The 13,265-nt window shown below is 36.0% G+C and overlaps 1 protein-coding gene across 6 annotated transcripts in view; it reads left to right on the top strand.

The window, feature by feature from the left end:
- The window catches only part of FCHSD2 (FCH and double SH3 domains 2), a 316,584-nt gene that overhangs the window by 41,805 nt on the left and 261,514 nt on the right, over nt 1-13,265 (top strand). For all 6 annotated transcript variants that reach the window (XM_059069671.2, XM_067038840.1, XM_059069670.2 and 3 more), the window contains exon 3: nt 9,178-9,223. In XM_059069671.2, coding sequence (XP_058925654.1) covers nt 9,178-9,223 — 46 coding nt within the window. The remainder of the gene's footprint in view (nt 1-9,177; nt 9,224-13,265) is intronic.

Below are 13,265 nucleotides of genomic sequence, written 5' to 3'. Positions count from 1 at the left end.
TATTTTCACTTAGCTAACAAATACTTTTCTAGTATTTACTATGTGCCAAGGCTGTTCTAAGTGCTTTATCAATATGTACTCATAATTCTATGAGGTAGATGTTCTTTGTATTCTTATTTAATTGATAGGAAACTGAAGCATGGTAAGGCAAATTAACTTGCCCAACGTTACCTAATTAATAAGAACGAACACTTTCTACTTTTCATTCTATGCCTGTAGCGTTTGTGGGTCTTGGCATCATTTGATTATACCTTATGCTAGTGAATCCCTTGAGAACAGAGTCCATGCCTCGCTCATTTTTATATTCCCAGTGCATACTTAGTAGAACACCTGAAATTCAGAAGATACTCAATGAATGTTGTTGGTGAATTAATATTTTTTATTAAGAGCCAAGTAATTTTCTCTCTGTCAGACTTGTATAGCTTCAGTTGTTTGATCTACTTGCCTTGTTTAAAAATTTTTTTTTTTGTATTCTCATGTCATCATTTTAATGCTATTGCCATATTTGTGTTAATAACACCTCTAAAAACAGCTGTTGTATTCCAGGGCAAAATTATAAAGGTATCCTTATGAAAGAGTTGTCAGTGTCCTGATAATATGAGTACTAGTACCCTTACCCCAGTTTGCTATCTGTGCTAACAGATTATTTTTTATATCTGATATTAGTTATTTTTAAACAGTGTCATTTGTAAAATAAGAGGTCGCGAACTCAGAGTAGTAAAAATGTGGTGGTCATCTTAGAGTTCATTTGTTTTTATTGCTGAGTTTTATTCCACTGTAAGAATATGTCACTGTTTGTTGATCTGTTATCCCACTGGCAGGCACTGGGACTGTTTCCTGTTTTTGGCTATTTATGAATAAAAGTGCTGTGAATATTTTTGTCAAGTGTTTTTGTGGAGATTTGTTATCATTTCTCTTGGTAAATGCCTAGTATTAGAATTTATGTCAAGATAGATGTATGTTTAGTTACATAAGAAATACCAGATTTTTTTCCCCAGGTGGTTGTACCATTTTACATTCCTGTGGACTACATGTTAGAGTTTCATTGCTCTGTACCCTCACTGATATTTATAATTATCAGTATTTTTAATTTTAGCCATTCTGGTGGTTGTGTTTATTTTTAATATTCATCATTATGGGTTTGATATCCCATCTCCACTACCACCATTAATAATTTGAATGTTCTTTGGTGTTCTGCTTATCCTGGTGATGAATTACAGAGTTAGGGAATTCCCAAGACAACTGTCACTCCAGATACCAACTGCAAGTTTGGAGGCTTCCAAGACCACCCTCACTTCTGACATGACTTGCAAGATTGTGGTCCCCAAGACTAACCTTGGATTTGATAATTTGCTAGAAGAACTCACTGAAAATTTACTTAAAATTATGGTTTATTATAGTGAAAGGATATATTTTAAAATTAGCCAAGGGAAGAGGTGTATTTGTTCAGTTAAATAGATTGACTGCCCATGTGGCTGACCTTAGTCTCCAGCTCCTTCAGAAGTTGAGCTGACACCATATGCACCCCCACCACCTACCCCCAATAAATCACATTGTTGTTAGCATTTTCTATCTGGCATGGCCTAAGGGTCCCAGGTAAACAAAAACACTCTTATCAGGCATGACATTCCAAAGGTTTAGAGATTACCTCCCAAAGCCAAGGGCAAAGGCCAGAACTCTCTTTGGGCAAGGCTAAACCTTTATTACACACCTTTATACCTTCCTTGGTTGTTTTTTATTTTTCTTTCATTAAGTTTCTAAATATTTTTGTGACTTTTTAATGAAAATTTCAAACATACAACTAGGTTGAAAGAATTTTACAGTAAACACCCATCACCCAAACCTAAATTCTACTGTTAATACTGTACTGTACGGTGTACTTGCATTGTCACTTATCTATGCATTTACCCATCCTCTAGCCATCAACTATCCACCTTATTTTTAAAATTTATTTCAAAGTAATTGTACACATTACCAGGCTTTTCCCTAAATAATTCAGCATGCAGATCATTAGAGTTCAGTATTTCATATAGTTTCTTATTTTGAGGTAAAATTTATATACAATGAAATATAAATCTTAGGTATACAATTACTAAGTTTTGACAAATACATACACTCAAGTAACCCAGCCTCTATCAAAATTTAATTTTGTATTTTTCTTTTTAAATTTATTTTTTATTTTTATTATTTTTGGCTGCGTTGGGTCTTTGTTGCTGTGCGTGGGCTTTCTCTGGTTGCGGTGAGCTGGGGCTACTCTGCGTTTCGGTGCACGGGCTTCTCACTGCGATGGCTTCTGTTGTTGCAGAGCACGGGCTCTAGGCACGGGGGCTTCAGTAGTTGTGGCGCACAGGCTTAGTTGCTCCGTGGCATGTGGGATCTTCCCGGGCCAGGGCTCGAACCCATGTCCCCTTCATTGGCAGGCGGATTCTTAACCACTGCGCCACCAGGGAAGCCCCTTTTTAAAAAATACATATATTTATGTATTTATTTGGCTGCACCGGGTCTTAGTTGCAGCATGTGGGCTCTTTTAGTTGCGGCAAGTGGGCTCTTAGTTGAGCCATGCCATGTGGGATCTAGTTCCTGACCAGGGATCAAAACCAGGCCCTGTGCATTGGGAGCATGGAGTCTTACCCACTGGACCACCAGGGAAGTCCCCTTCCTTGGTTTTTAAAGCTCACAAAATATTTGTGTTAACTGATATAATCTGTGACCAAGGTCAAGAAACTTAATTGGTTCATATGGATATAGACTGTGATCTTGGTTCTGCCTATCCCAGGAGCTAACGTAACTTAGCAGTTTAACTGAAACTTATGAAGAGTCTGAAACCTGATTATTGAGTTTGTCTGTTCTTTCATTCATTCAGTAAACGTTTATTGAACTACTACCGTTTTCAGGCACTGTGCTACACATGTAAATACAAAGCACACTCATTGCTCCCAGGGAACTCCATAGTCAATTCACAGACAATTACAGTACTTGAAGCACATGCTATGTTATAAGATGCTGGAGGACCACAGAGAGGGTGTTTAAATCACAAGTGGAATTCAGGAAGATTTCTCAGGAGAGGTCATGTTTAAGCTAAGTTTTGAAGGATAAGAGATTTAGGTCAAGTAATAGGGGAAAGGAATTCCAAGCAGAAAGAACCACGTTTGCTAGAGTGTGAAAGCAGGAGCCTAGGTCCTTTTACTATACTTAGCTCTAGCCTAGGATGTGAATGGAGGAATTTATAGACATGAAGCCACACTAGCAGTCAAGTCTGGATAGTAAGTAACCTCATCTGTCATGTTAAAGGAATTTAGATTTTTTTCCAGGAGTGATGAAGAGCCATTTCAGAAATGTTAACAGGAAAGTGGCTTGATCAGATTTATTTTAGGAAAATTATTTAGAACATTAGATTTTTATTAAAGAATTGTTGCATGGATTTATTCTTATTCCTTTCTATATCATGTGGAATTTATATGAGTTGATTGAAAATTAGTGCTTTTTTATCTTTAATTTTTTTTCTAATTATAGAAATATTAAATAATTATTAGAAAAAAACATAGAATAGAAAATAAAGAATCTCACATCCCCTTCTTTTAACAATAAAAATTTGGATATATTCTTTGAGTGGCCCCCCTGATATGTATTTTCCAGGTATACAGAATTTATACAGATACCTGTATTACATAGAGGTATATATTAATATTTTTAAGATAAAATGAGATCTTGCTTTACATATTCTTCTGAAGCTTTTAAAAAATATTTGGTAATATATTGTAGCTTCCTTCATAGTGCTTATAATTATCCCATTTATTATTAAATATTTCTTTGTATAATGATTTATTTACTATCTGTTAGTCCTATTTGGTGTCTGTGTTATTCAGTGCTATATCATCAGTACGTATATACAGTGTCTTTCCCACAATAACCAGTCAGTTAATGTTTATTGCATGAGTTAATTGAGGCTATCTTTCTATACCAGCACATACAGAATTACCACATTCTTTTTAGTGGCCATATAGGATTCTTCTGAATGTAATAGAATATATTTTGAAAGGTTAGTTTGTTCCATTTAACTATTAAATTTTTTTTTTTTTTTTCTTTTGTGGTACGTGGGCCTCTCACTGTTGCGGCCTCTCCTGTTGCGGAGCACAGGCTCCGGACGCGCAGGCCCAGCGGCCATGGCTCATGTGCCCAGCTGCCCCGCAGCATGTGGGATCCTCCCGGACCGGGGCACGAACCCGTGTCCCCCGCATCAGCAGGCGGACTCTCAACCACCGCGCCACCAGGGAAGCCCCTAACTATTAAGTTTTTAAAAATATGCAGTGGAAATGTAAAATGGCACAGCTGTTACGAAAAATAGTTTGATGGTTCTTCAAAAAGTTAAGCATAGAATTATCATATGACCCAGCATTTCTACTTTTAAGTATATACTCAAAAGAACTTAAAACTTAGTTCTACGTAGAAATTCATAAATGAATCTTCATAGCAGCATTATTCATACTATTGAAGATGTAGAAACAACTCAAATGTCCATTGGTGGATGAATGGATGAATTGTAGTATATCCACACATGCAGTATTATTCAGCCATAAAAAGGAGCAAAGTATTGATACATTCTACAACTTGGATGAATCTTGAAAACATGCTAAGCAAAAGAAGCCAGACACAAAAGATTACATATTACATGATTCCTTTTATACAAAATATCCAGAATAGACAAGTCTATGGAGACAGAAAATTAGCTTAGTTGTTGCCAAGGGTAAGGGGAGTGGGAATGGAGAATGATTACTTACTTAATGGGTATGAAGTATTCTTCTGGAATGATCAAAAAGTTTTGAAAGTAGGGAGAGGTGGTGGTTGTACACACTGTAAATGTACTAAATGCTGTTGAATTGGGTACTTTAAAATGCTTAATTTTATGTCATATAAATTTTACCTCAGTGAAAAATACATACATGTACACATGGTATAGATTCAAACAATACAAACAAGAAATCAGTAAAAGGTCTTTCTTTTACCATTACGACCAATTCCTTTCTTCATAAGGAACCATTGTGAGACCAGTTTCATGTTAAATATTTCAGGGAATTCTATCACAGTGATTTCTAAGGGGACCACAGTAGCATTTTTGAATGGTACAGTTCTATATCTGATGGACTATGGTAACTGAGAAGTGTCCTAATGATCATAATCCAGCATATACATGTAAACATTTTTATATGAAAAGATAGTAATATACTATATATATTATTCTGTAACTTTTTTGTTTACTAACCATTGCATCTTCCTATAAAGTTGCAATTTACTAAATAATCGATCTTTTCCCCTTTGAATCAAAATGCCATCTTTTTTAGTTACTAAATTTTTATTTATTATATTGATATTTGGTATTTGGGTATATTTGGGTGTATTTCTGACTTATGTTTCATAATCTCTGTTTGCTTATTTCATTACCGAGCTGTTTTAATTACTGTTGCTTTTAAACTTAATTTTTACTATCTGGTGAGGGTAGGTGTTAATTTTTAACATTATTCTTTTTCAGAATGTTTATAACAATTCTTCTTTAAAAAATATTTATGTTTATTTATCTTTGGCTGCATTGGGTCTTTGTTACTGTGCATGGGGTCTTTCTCTGGTTGCGGCGAGTGGGGGCCACTCCTCACTGCAGTGCACGGGCCTCTCATTGTGGTGTCCTCTCTTGTTGCAGAGCATGGGCTCTAGGCGTACGGGCTTCAGTAGTTGTGGCACACGAGCTCAGTAGTTGTGGCTCTCGGGCTCTAGAGCGCAGGCTCAGCAGTTGTGGCGCACGGGCTCAGTTGCTCCGTGGCAAGTGGGATCTTCCCGGACCAGGCTCGAACCTGTGTTCCCTGCATTGGCAGGCAGATTCTTAATGACTGCGCCACCAGAGAAGCCCCTGTAACAATTCTTAAGTGTTCATTTTTCCATTTGAACTTTATAATCAACTTACCTAAATAAAAGAAAAATACTTCTGGAATAATGGCAAACTTATCTCTCAGCTCCTCAAACCTTGGCAACTGATAATCTACTTTCTGTCTTTATGGACTTGCCTATTCTGGACATCTTGTATAAATGGAATCATATAATATGTGGGATTTTATGTCTGGCTTCTTTCACTTAGCCTGATGTTTTCAAGTTTCATCCATATTGTAGCATATATCAGTACTTTGTTCCTTTTTATGGTTGAGTGATACACCATCATATGAATGTAGCACATCTTGCTTATCCTTTCATCAGTTGATGGGTTGTTGTCACTTTTTGGCTATGATGAGTAATGCTGCTATGAATATTCATTTACAGGTTTTTGTGTAGACATATGTTTTAAGTTTTAAGTTTTAAGTTTTCATGGGTATGTACCCAGGAATATAATTGCTGGGTCTTATGGTAATTCTATGTAACTCTATGTTTAACCTTTTGAGGAACTCTCAGACTATTTTCTGAAGCAGCTGTACTGTGTTACATTCCCAAAAGCACTCTATGAGAATGCTCATTTCTCTACATCCTTGCCAGCACTTGTTTTTGTCCATCTGTTTAATTATAGCACCCATTAATATTTTAAAAGAGAAACTGATGTTGAATTTTAACAAATGCCTTTATATCTTATATGAAGGTTATTTTTTTGCTCTGTTCTCTTGCTGTGGTTTATAATAAATAGATTTCCTAATATTGATGATGTAAATTTTGAGCAGTTGTGATCTTGTATTTGTTTTCTTTATTTAGAAGAAGAAATGTAATTGTTTAACAACAACTAAAAATTGCACTGACAATTTTTTTTTGACAATGTTAAAATTAGTTGATATGCATGTTCAGAGTAAAAGAGTTAGTTCCTCTTTTCTTGCAGACTTCACTTGAACATTCTTATTTCAAGATGAGATACAACTAAGGTTAAAAGGGTTCTAAATAAATAGCTGAAATATTTCCTTTCATCTTTTGTAAAATATTAAAAATACCACCTCCTTCAAAATACAGGTAAGTTTTCAGATTTTTAGTGATTAAAGTTTAACCGAGTTCATTTTAATTAGTCTTGTTTGCCTGGGGAGATATATTTAGTAACACAAGTCATAATAATTTCTCAGTCCAATTTTAGTAAAACAACATGGGTGTCGTTTTGCATATGTTTATAAGTGTATTTATTTACTTAAAATAAGGACTTTATTTTTTCAAACATAATGTATATTTTACTAAAACATCAGAAAATATAGCAAGCAAAATCAAAAGAATAAAGTGAAAGCCAGTAATCCCACTGTCCAGAGAAAACTTACATTACTATTATATATATGTATATGCAGACACATAATTTACATATATATACACATACACCAAATATATATATAATACAGTATACAAATGCATGTATATAGTGTGCTTTACATATATGCATATATAATATATAGTTTATATGTTTTCTCTTAAGGAGAGTAGACGAATTGTATTTTAAAGGACTGTGTTAAGCGCTTTATAATGCACCAAACCCCATAAGGAAAAGAGTCTTGTTCAACTCTTTTTTTGTTTGTTTTTTAAATTGTGGTAAAATACATATAAGCTTTACTATCTTAATCATTTTTAAGTGTACAATTTAGTGCTATTAAGTACATTCATTTTGTTTTGCTGCCACTACCAACCATCTTCAGAGCTCTTTACATCTTGCAAAACTGAAACTCTATACCTATTAAATAATAACTCCTCTGATCCCCTCTTCCCACTCCCTGGCAACCACCATTCATTCTCCTTTGTGTCTATATGATTTTGACTGCTCTAAGTACCTTATGTAAATGGAATCATACAGTATTTGTCCTCTTGTGGCCAACTTATTTCACTCAGCGTAACGTCCTCAAAGTTTATTCATGTTGTAGCATGTCAGAAATTCCTTCCTTTTTAAAGCTAAATAATAGTTATCCATCCCAAACAAATGTAGTACAATTTTAAATGCTTTAATTTCTTATAGAAGAAGTGAATAGTCATGTTGGTAAATTTAAATAATTATTAAAATGGGGAGTTTTGGTTTATTGCCTTTTTTCTATTCCAGCTCTTTCTTTATATTTTTCACTTTTTACTGTGGTATCTCTGCCTTAATGAAGTGCTTTTAAGAGCACAGATACCTGACACCTCACAGAAAAGTCTTTAAACTCAGACTACTCAAAGTAGATTGTTAATGTTATCATATTTCATTGACTCTACCTTGCCTGTGGTTTGTAAGGTACACTGTTATTTCATATACTGTTAAGATAGAAGAAAATACTGCCAATCATTATTTATTTGTTTATTTATTTTTAAAGGAACATTTACTTATTTATTGGCTGCGTTGGGTCTTTGTTGCTGTGTGTGGGCTTTCCCTAGTTGCGGTGATTGGGGGCTACTCTTCGTTGCGGTGTGTGGGCTTCTCATTGCGGTGGCTTCTCTTGTGGCGGAGCACGGGCTCTAGGTGCGCAGGCTTCAGTAGTTGTGGCACGTGGCCTCAGTAGTTGTCTGCCAATCATTTAAAAGATGAATACCAATATAATAAATGTTAAAATGTGAAAAGTATTAACTGTAGAATCTGTGAAATATAATACATGTGTAGAAAGGGTGCTCTTATTATACCATAACATGTGGTGGCCTTGCACTTTGTTTTGTGACTCTTGTAAAAGAATGGAATGAAGGAAATGATTTGACTATTTCATGTTGAGAAGCTGATCAAATTTTGATTTTCACCTTGTTTTCTATAGTCCCTCGATGTTTATTATTATATTCAGGAAACATTTTTACTACCTACTATGCACTAGCCATTGTGATAACAGTAGCTAACACATGCACACACACACACATCTGTCTTTTACTCTGTGCTGGTCACTATTATAAGCACTTTATATATTGTCATTAACTAAATTTTACACTATCCCTATGAGGTAGATACTATTTCTATATCCATTTTACCAAGAAGGAAACTGAGGCACAGAGAAGTCAAGTGACTTGACCAAGGTCATACAGCTAGTAAGTGGTGGAGCTAGGATTTGAATGTGGATTGTCTTAACTCCAGGGTCTGTGGTGCCAGCAGTATTCTTAGGCACATAAGGTGAATGACATATTGTGCCTTCCGTCAACACAGCTTACCAAGCAGTATGTGAGGGTGTATTGATAACTTTACATAAAATTATTGTTATATGTTTGGTAACGAATTTTTATTTGTGTTTTTAGGACATTCAGTCAGAAGAAGGCTGCTATTGAAAGAGAGTATGCACAGGTAAGCTTGGAAGTGGAGGTCCCCATCCTAGAATACCTCTTTTTTGGCTTAAGGGCAGATATGGTTGTTGGAGAGAAGTGTTGGCATCTCTGTATCCTCCTTTTCTTATTTTTGGTTCTCTCACTTTGATCCTCCTTTTACTCCATTTGAATCTTCAAATGAAGAGCTAATTTGCTTCTTACTACAAAGAAGGTTGTGAACATTCTGGGAGAAGATAATATTCACAATATTTGTAAAGTATTTACAAGTTTAAGTAATACTGAATACATTTTACAAGTATATATATTTATTCTCCCTTATATATCCCATACTCTGCAGTTTTATGAAAGGCTAATTATTTTTGTTCAATCAGGTATTTATTTCTCATTAGGTCCCTGTTGATAGAGAATGGCATGCTTTCAGTAGATGATATGGTGCTATTTACAGGGAAATTTAAGCATTTATTTTATTTTTAAAAAAATATTTATTTATTCATTCATTCATTCATTCTGCACTGGTTCTTAGTTACGGCATACAGGATCTTAGTTGCAGCATGTGGACTTCTTAGTTGTGACATACGCACTTCTTAGTTGCAGCATGTGGACTCTTAGTTGTGGCATGCAGACTTCTTGGTTGCGGCATGCAGACTTCTTAGTTATGGCATGTGAACTCTCTGTTGTGGCAGGCATGAGGGATCTAGTTCCCCGACCAGGGATCGAACCTGGGCCCCCTGCATTGGGACCGTGGAGTCTTACCCACTGGACCACTGGGGAAGTCCCATAAGCACTTATTTTAATTAGAATCTTATTTGCTCTCAGATAGCTAAATGTACCAAGGAAAAATTATGTTGATATATCATTTTGTGAGTATGTAAGAATTAATAACTACCCATCCTTATACAAAAACAGTTTAACATAATTTGGAAATTTTGGCCCTTGTAAGCAGTTACTTTCCATGTGGAGTAGAATTCTAAAATTGATCCCCATGGGCTTCCCTGGTGGCACAGTGGTTGAGAATCCTCCTGCCGATGAAGGGGACACAGGTTCGTGCCCCGGTCCGGGAAGATCTCACATGCCGCGGAGGAGCTGGGCCCGTGAGCCATGGCCACTGAGCCTGTGCGTCCGGAGCCTGTGCTCCGCAATGGGGGAGGCCACAACAGTGAGAGGCCCGTGTACCACAAAAAAATAATAATAATAAATTAAATAAAATAAAATAGATCCCCCCCCAAAAAAAATCATAAAAGTAGTATTTGTTACAAAATTTTAAAATACAGGAGAGCACTAGAAGGAAAAATTAACACCCAGGAAATGCTGTACATGATAACCCCTGTTATCAGTGTAATTTGTGTTGCTGCTGCTGGTATTGTTATTATCAATATAAATAATAAAATTGGGGAATGATTTTATTTGTACTTTGTTAGGTTTTGATTTTAGTTTTATTCTGATTTCTTTGTAGTTTACCAGGTAGCTGTCTGCCTTTGTTTTGTTTTATAGTCTTAGAAAAGGAATTATCTATTTTTGAAACTTAGACTCAGTAATTCATTAATTCAGCTGTTAGTTAGTGAGTGCTTATTATATATCAGGTGCTTTACATAATGAATAGCATTAGTTCTAATTTTAGTGCTGGACCTTTATTCTTTGCAGATATAATAGATACTAGTATTGATAGCTAATATTGATTTAATCCCTGCATTGTACCAGGCACTTTGCGGATAATTTTACATATATTATCTGGTTTAATTCTCTCAATAAACCTTTAAAATAGGGAGTTACTATGCTGTTTACAGATATGTTTTCATATAGTCCCTTTATAGATATGCTTCCATTGGGATCAGAGTATATGATCTGCTTTTAAAATTTAATACAGGGAATTACCTGGTGGTCTAGTGGTTAGGACTCTGTGCTTTCACTGCCGAGGGCCCGGGTTCGATCCCTGGTCGGGGAACTGAGATCCCTAAAGCCACGTGGGCAAAAATAAAAATAAAAAAAATTTTTTAATACAAAGTGAAAATTTTTGCATGATACATTCTTTTGTAATATATTGTAAAGTTTTAATAATCAAGTAAATAGGACTGGTTCATGATTAAAAAGATAAAATAGTACATTAAATTGTATGAAAAGTAGCAGTCCTCTGATGTAATGCCAGTCTTTTTCCTCAGAGAAAAGATTTAAAATGGATCCTGTTTTGGTTCTTTTGGTGATCTTTTCCATATTTTTAAATAATGTGCATATAATTGATTCTTGATTTATCAACTCTAGACATTAGTGCTTGATTACTACTTAATTAAATGAGAAATTAGCTTCTTAAGCCATTCCTTTCCAGTCTACTCTTTCCAATATAATTTGTCACTATTTTAGTGCCTTTGCTACTTTTCTCCTTCTTTTTTTAAAGGGAACTTTATTTTTTGTTATTTCTTCCTTCCTTCCTTCCTTCCTTGGCTGCGTGGGGTCTTCCTTGCTGCGTGGGCCTTCATTAGTTGCGGTGAGTGGGGGCTACTCTTCCTTGCAGTGTGTGGGCTTCTCATGGTGGTGGCTTCTCTTGTTGCAGAGCACGGGTTCTAGGCGCACGGGTTTCAGTAGTTGTGGCATGAGGGCTTCGGTAGTTGTGGCTTGCGGGCTGTAGAGCGCAGGCTCAATAGTTGTGGCACACAGGCTTAGTTGCTCCGTGGCAGGTGGGATCTTCCCAGACCAGGGCTTGAACCCGTGTCCCCTGCATTGGCAGGAGGATTCTTAACCACTGCACTACCAGAGAAGCCCAGCTACTTTTCTAACTCTAAATGATCTACTTAGACTTCTATCTCTTCTGTTAAACACACACACATGTATGTTACATGTATAGATAGATGTATTTATGTGTATATACGTATACACACGGTGCAGTTGAATTATATTTTACAAAGCAGTCAGATTTACTCTTGAAAAATTTATTTAAATGTCTGTCAGGTAAATTATATCTGGTTGTGTTTATATAATTCTATATAATAATGTATGCAAACTGTGTAAGGTAGCTAATAGTAGATATTTCAAAATTTCATATTCATAAAGTAGAGTTATTTCTTTGTCTCTCTGCTTTGGACAGTTGAGTACATTTATGGAGAGCCAGTTTGCTGACTCTTCTTGTTATTTGTCATATTTGCCTTTTAGATGATATTTTTCAGTGTTTTCCCAGTTAATTTTTCAATTTATTTTTCTTTTAAGTTTATTTATTTTATTTATTTATTATTTTTGGCTGTGTTGGGTCCTTGTTGCTGCGTGCAGGCTTTCTCTAGTTGTGGCGAGCGGGGGCTGCTCTTCATTGCAGCGCGTGGGCTTCTCATTGCAGTGGCTTCTCTTGTTGTGGAGCATGAGCTCTAGGCATGCGAGCTTCAGTAGTTGTGGCTTGTGGGCTTCAGTAGTTGTGGCTCGTGGGCTCTAGAGCACAGGCTCTGTAGTTGTGGCACATGGGCTTAGTTGCTCTGCAGCATGTGGGATCTTCCCAGACCAGGAATCAAACCCGTGTTCCCTGCATTGGCAGGCGGATTCTTAACCACTGCACCACCAGGGAAGCCCCTGAATAACTTTTAGATTCAGAGCCTTTAATTTCCTTGTTTTTCCACACTGTATTACCTCTCTACCACTTAGTGCATTAGAAAGCAGCATTTCTTGACAGAGTCTCCCAGTATTTCCTCCAGGAATTTTTCCTCTTTGCTGATACCACTTTCTAAGTTTTCATGCAGAAAAGTTTCTTGATCTTAGCAGATGGTGTCAATGGAAGGTTTTCTGACAATGATAAGATAGTACTTAAATGTTTGTTGTTAGAAATGTGTAGGAGTTCGTTGTTTCCTCAAGCCACCAAATTCTGTTGTATCCTGACATCAGTTAAGGGATGTTGTCAATGGTTAGATGCATCCTGATTTCAGAGATCTTAAAATATTTTTTTTAAATGTATTTTGTTAATAGAATTGATGAGCTATGTTCCTTTTTCCCCCCAGGCTCTGTAGAAATTTCATTGAAAAAAAGTTGAAACTTGCACAGGGGCATTAAAGAAAGGATACTCCTAATGGCTTCTTTCTTTTGTAGACTGA

This window comes from Kogia breviceps, chromosome 7, assembly GCF_026419965.1.
Source record: "Kogia breviceps isolate mKogBre1 chromosome 7, mKogBre1 haplotype 1, whole genome shotgun sequence".
Classification (NCBI taxonomy): domain Eukaryota; kingdom Metazoa; phylum Chordata; class Mammalia; order Artiodactyla; family Physeteridae; genus Kogia; species Kogia breviceps.
Note: the sequence above shows the minus strand (reverse complement) of the source record. Positions and strands in the feature narration are given on the sequence as shown.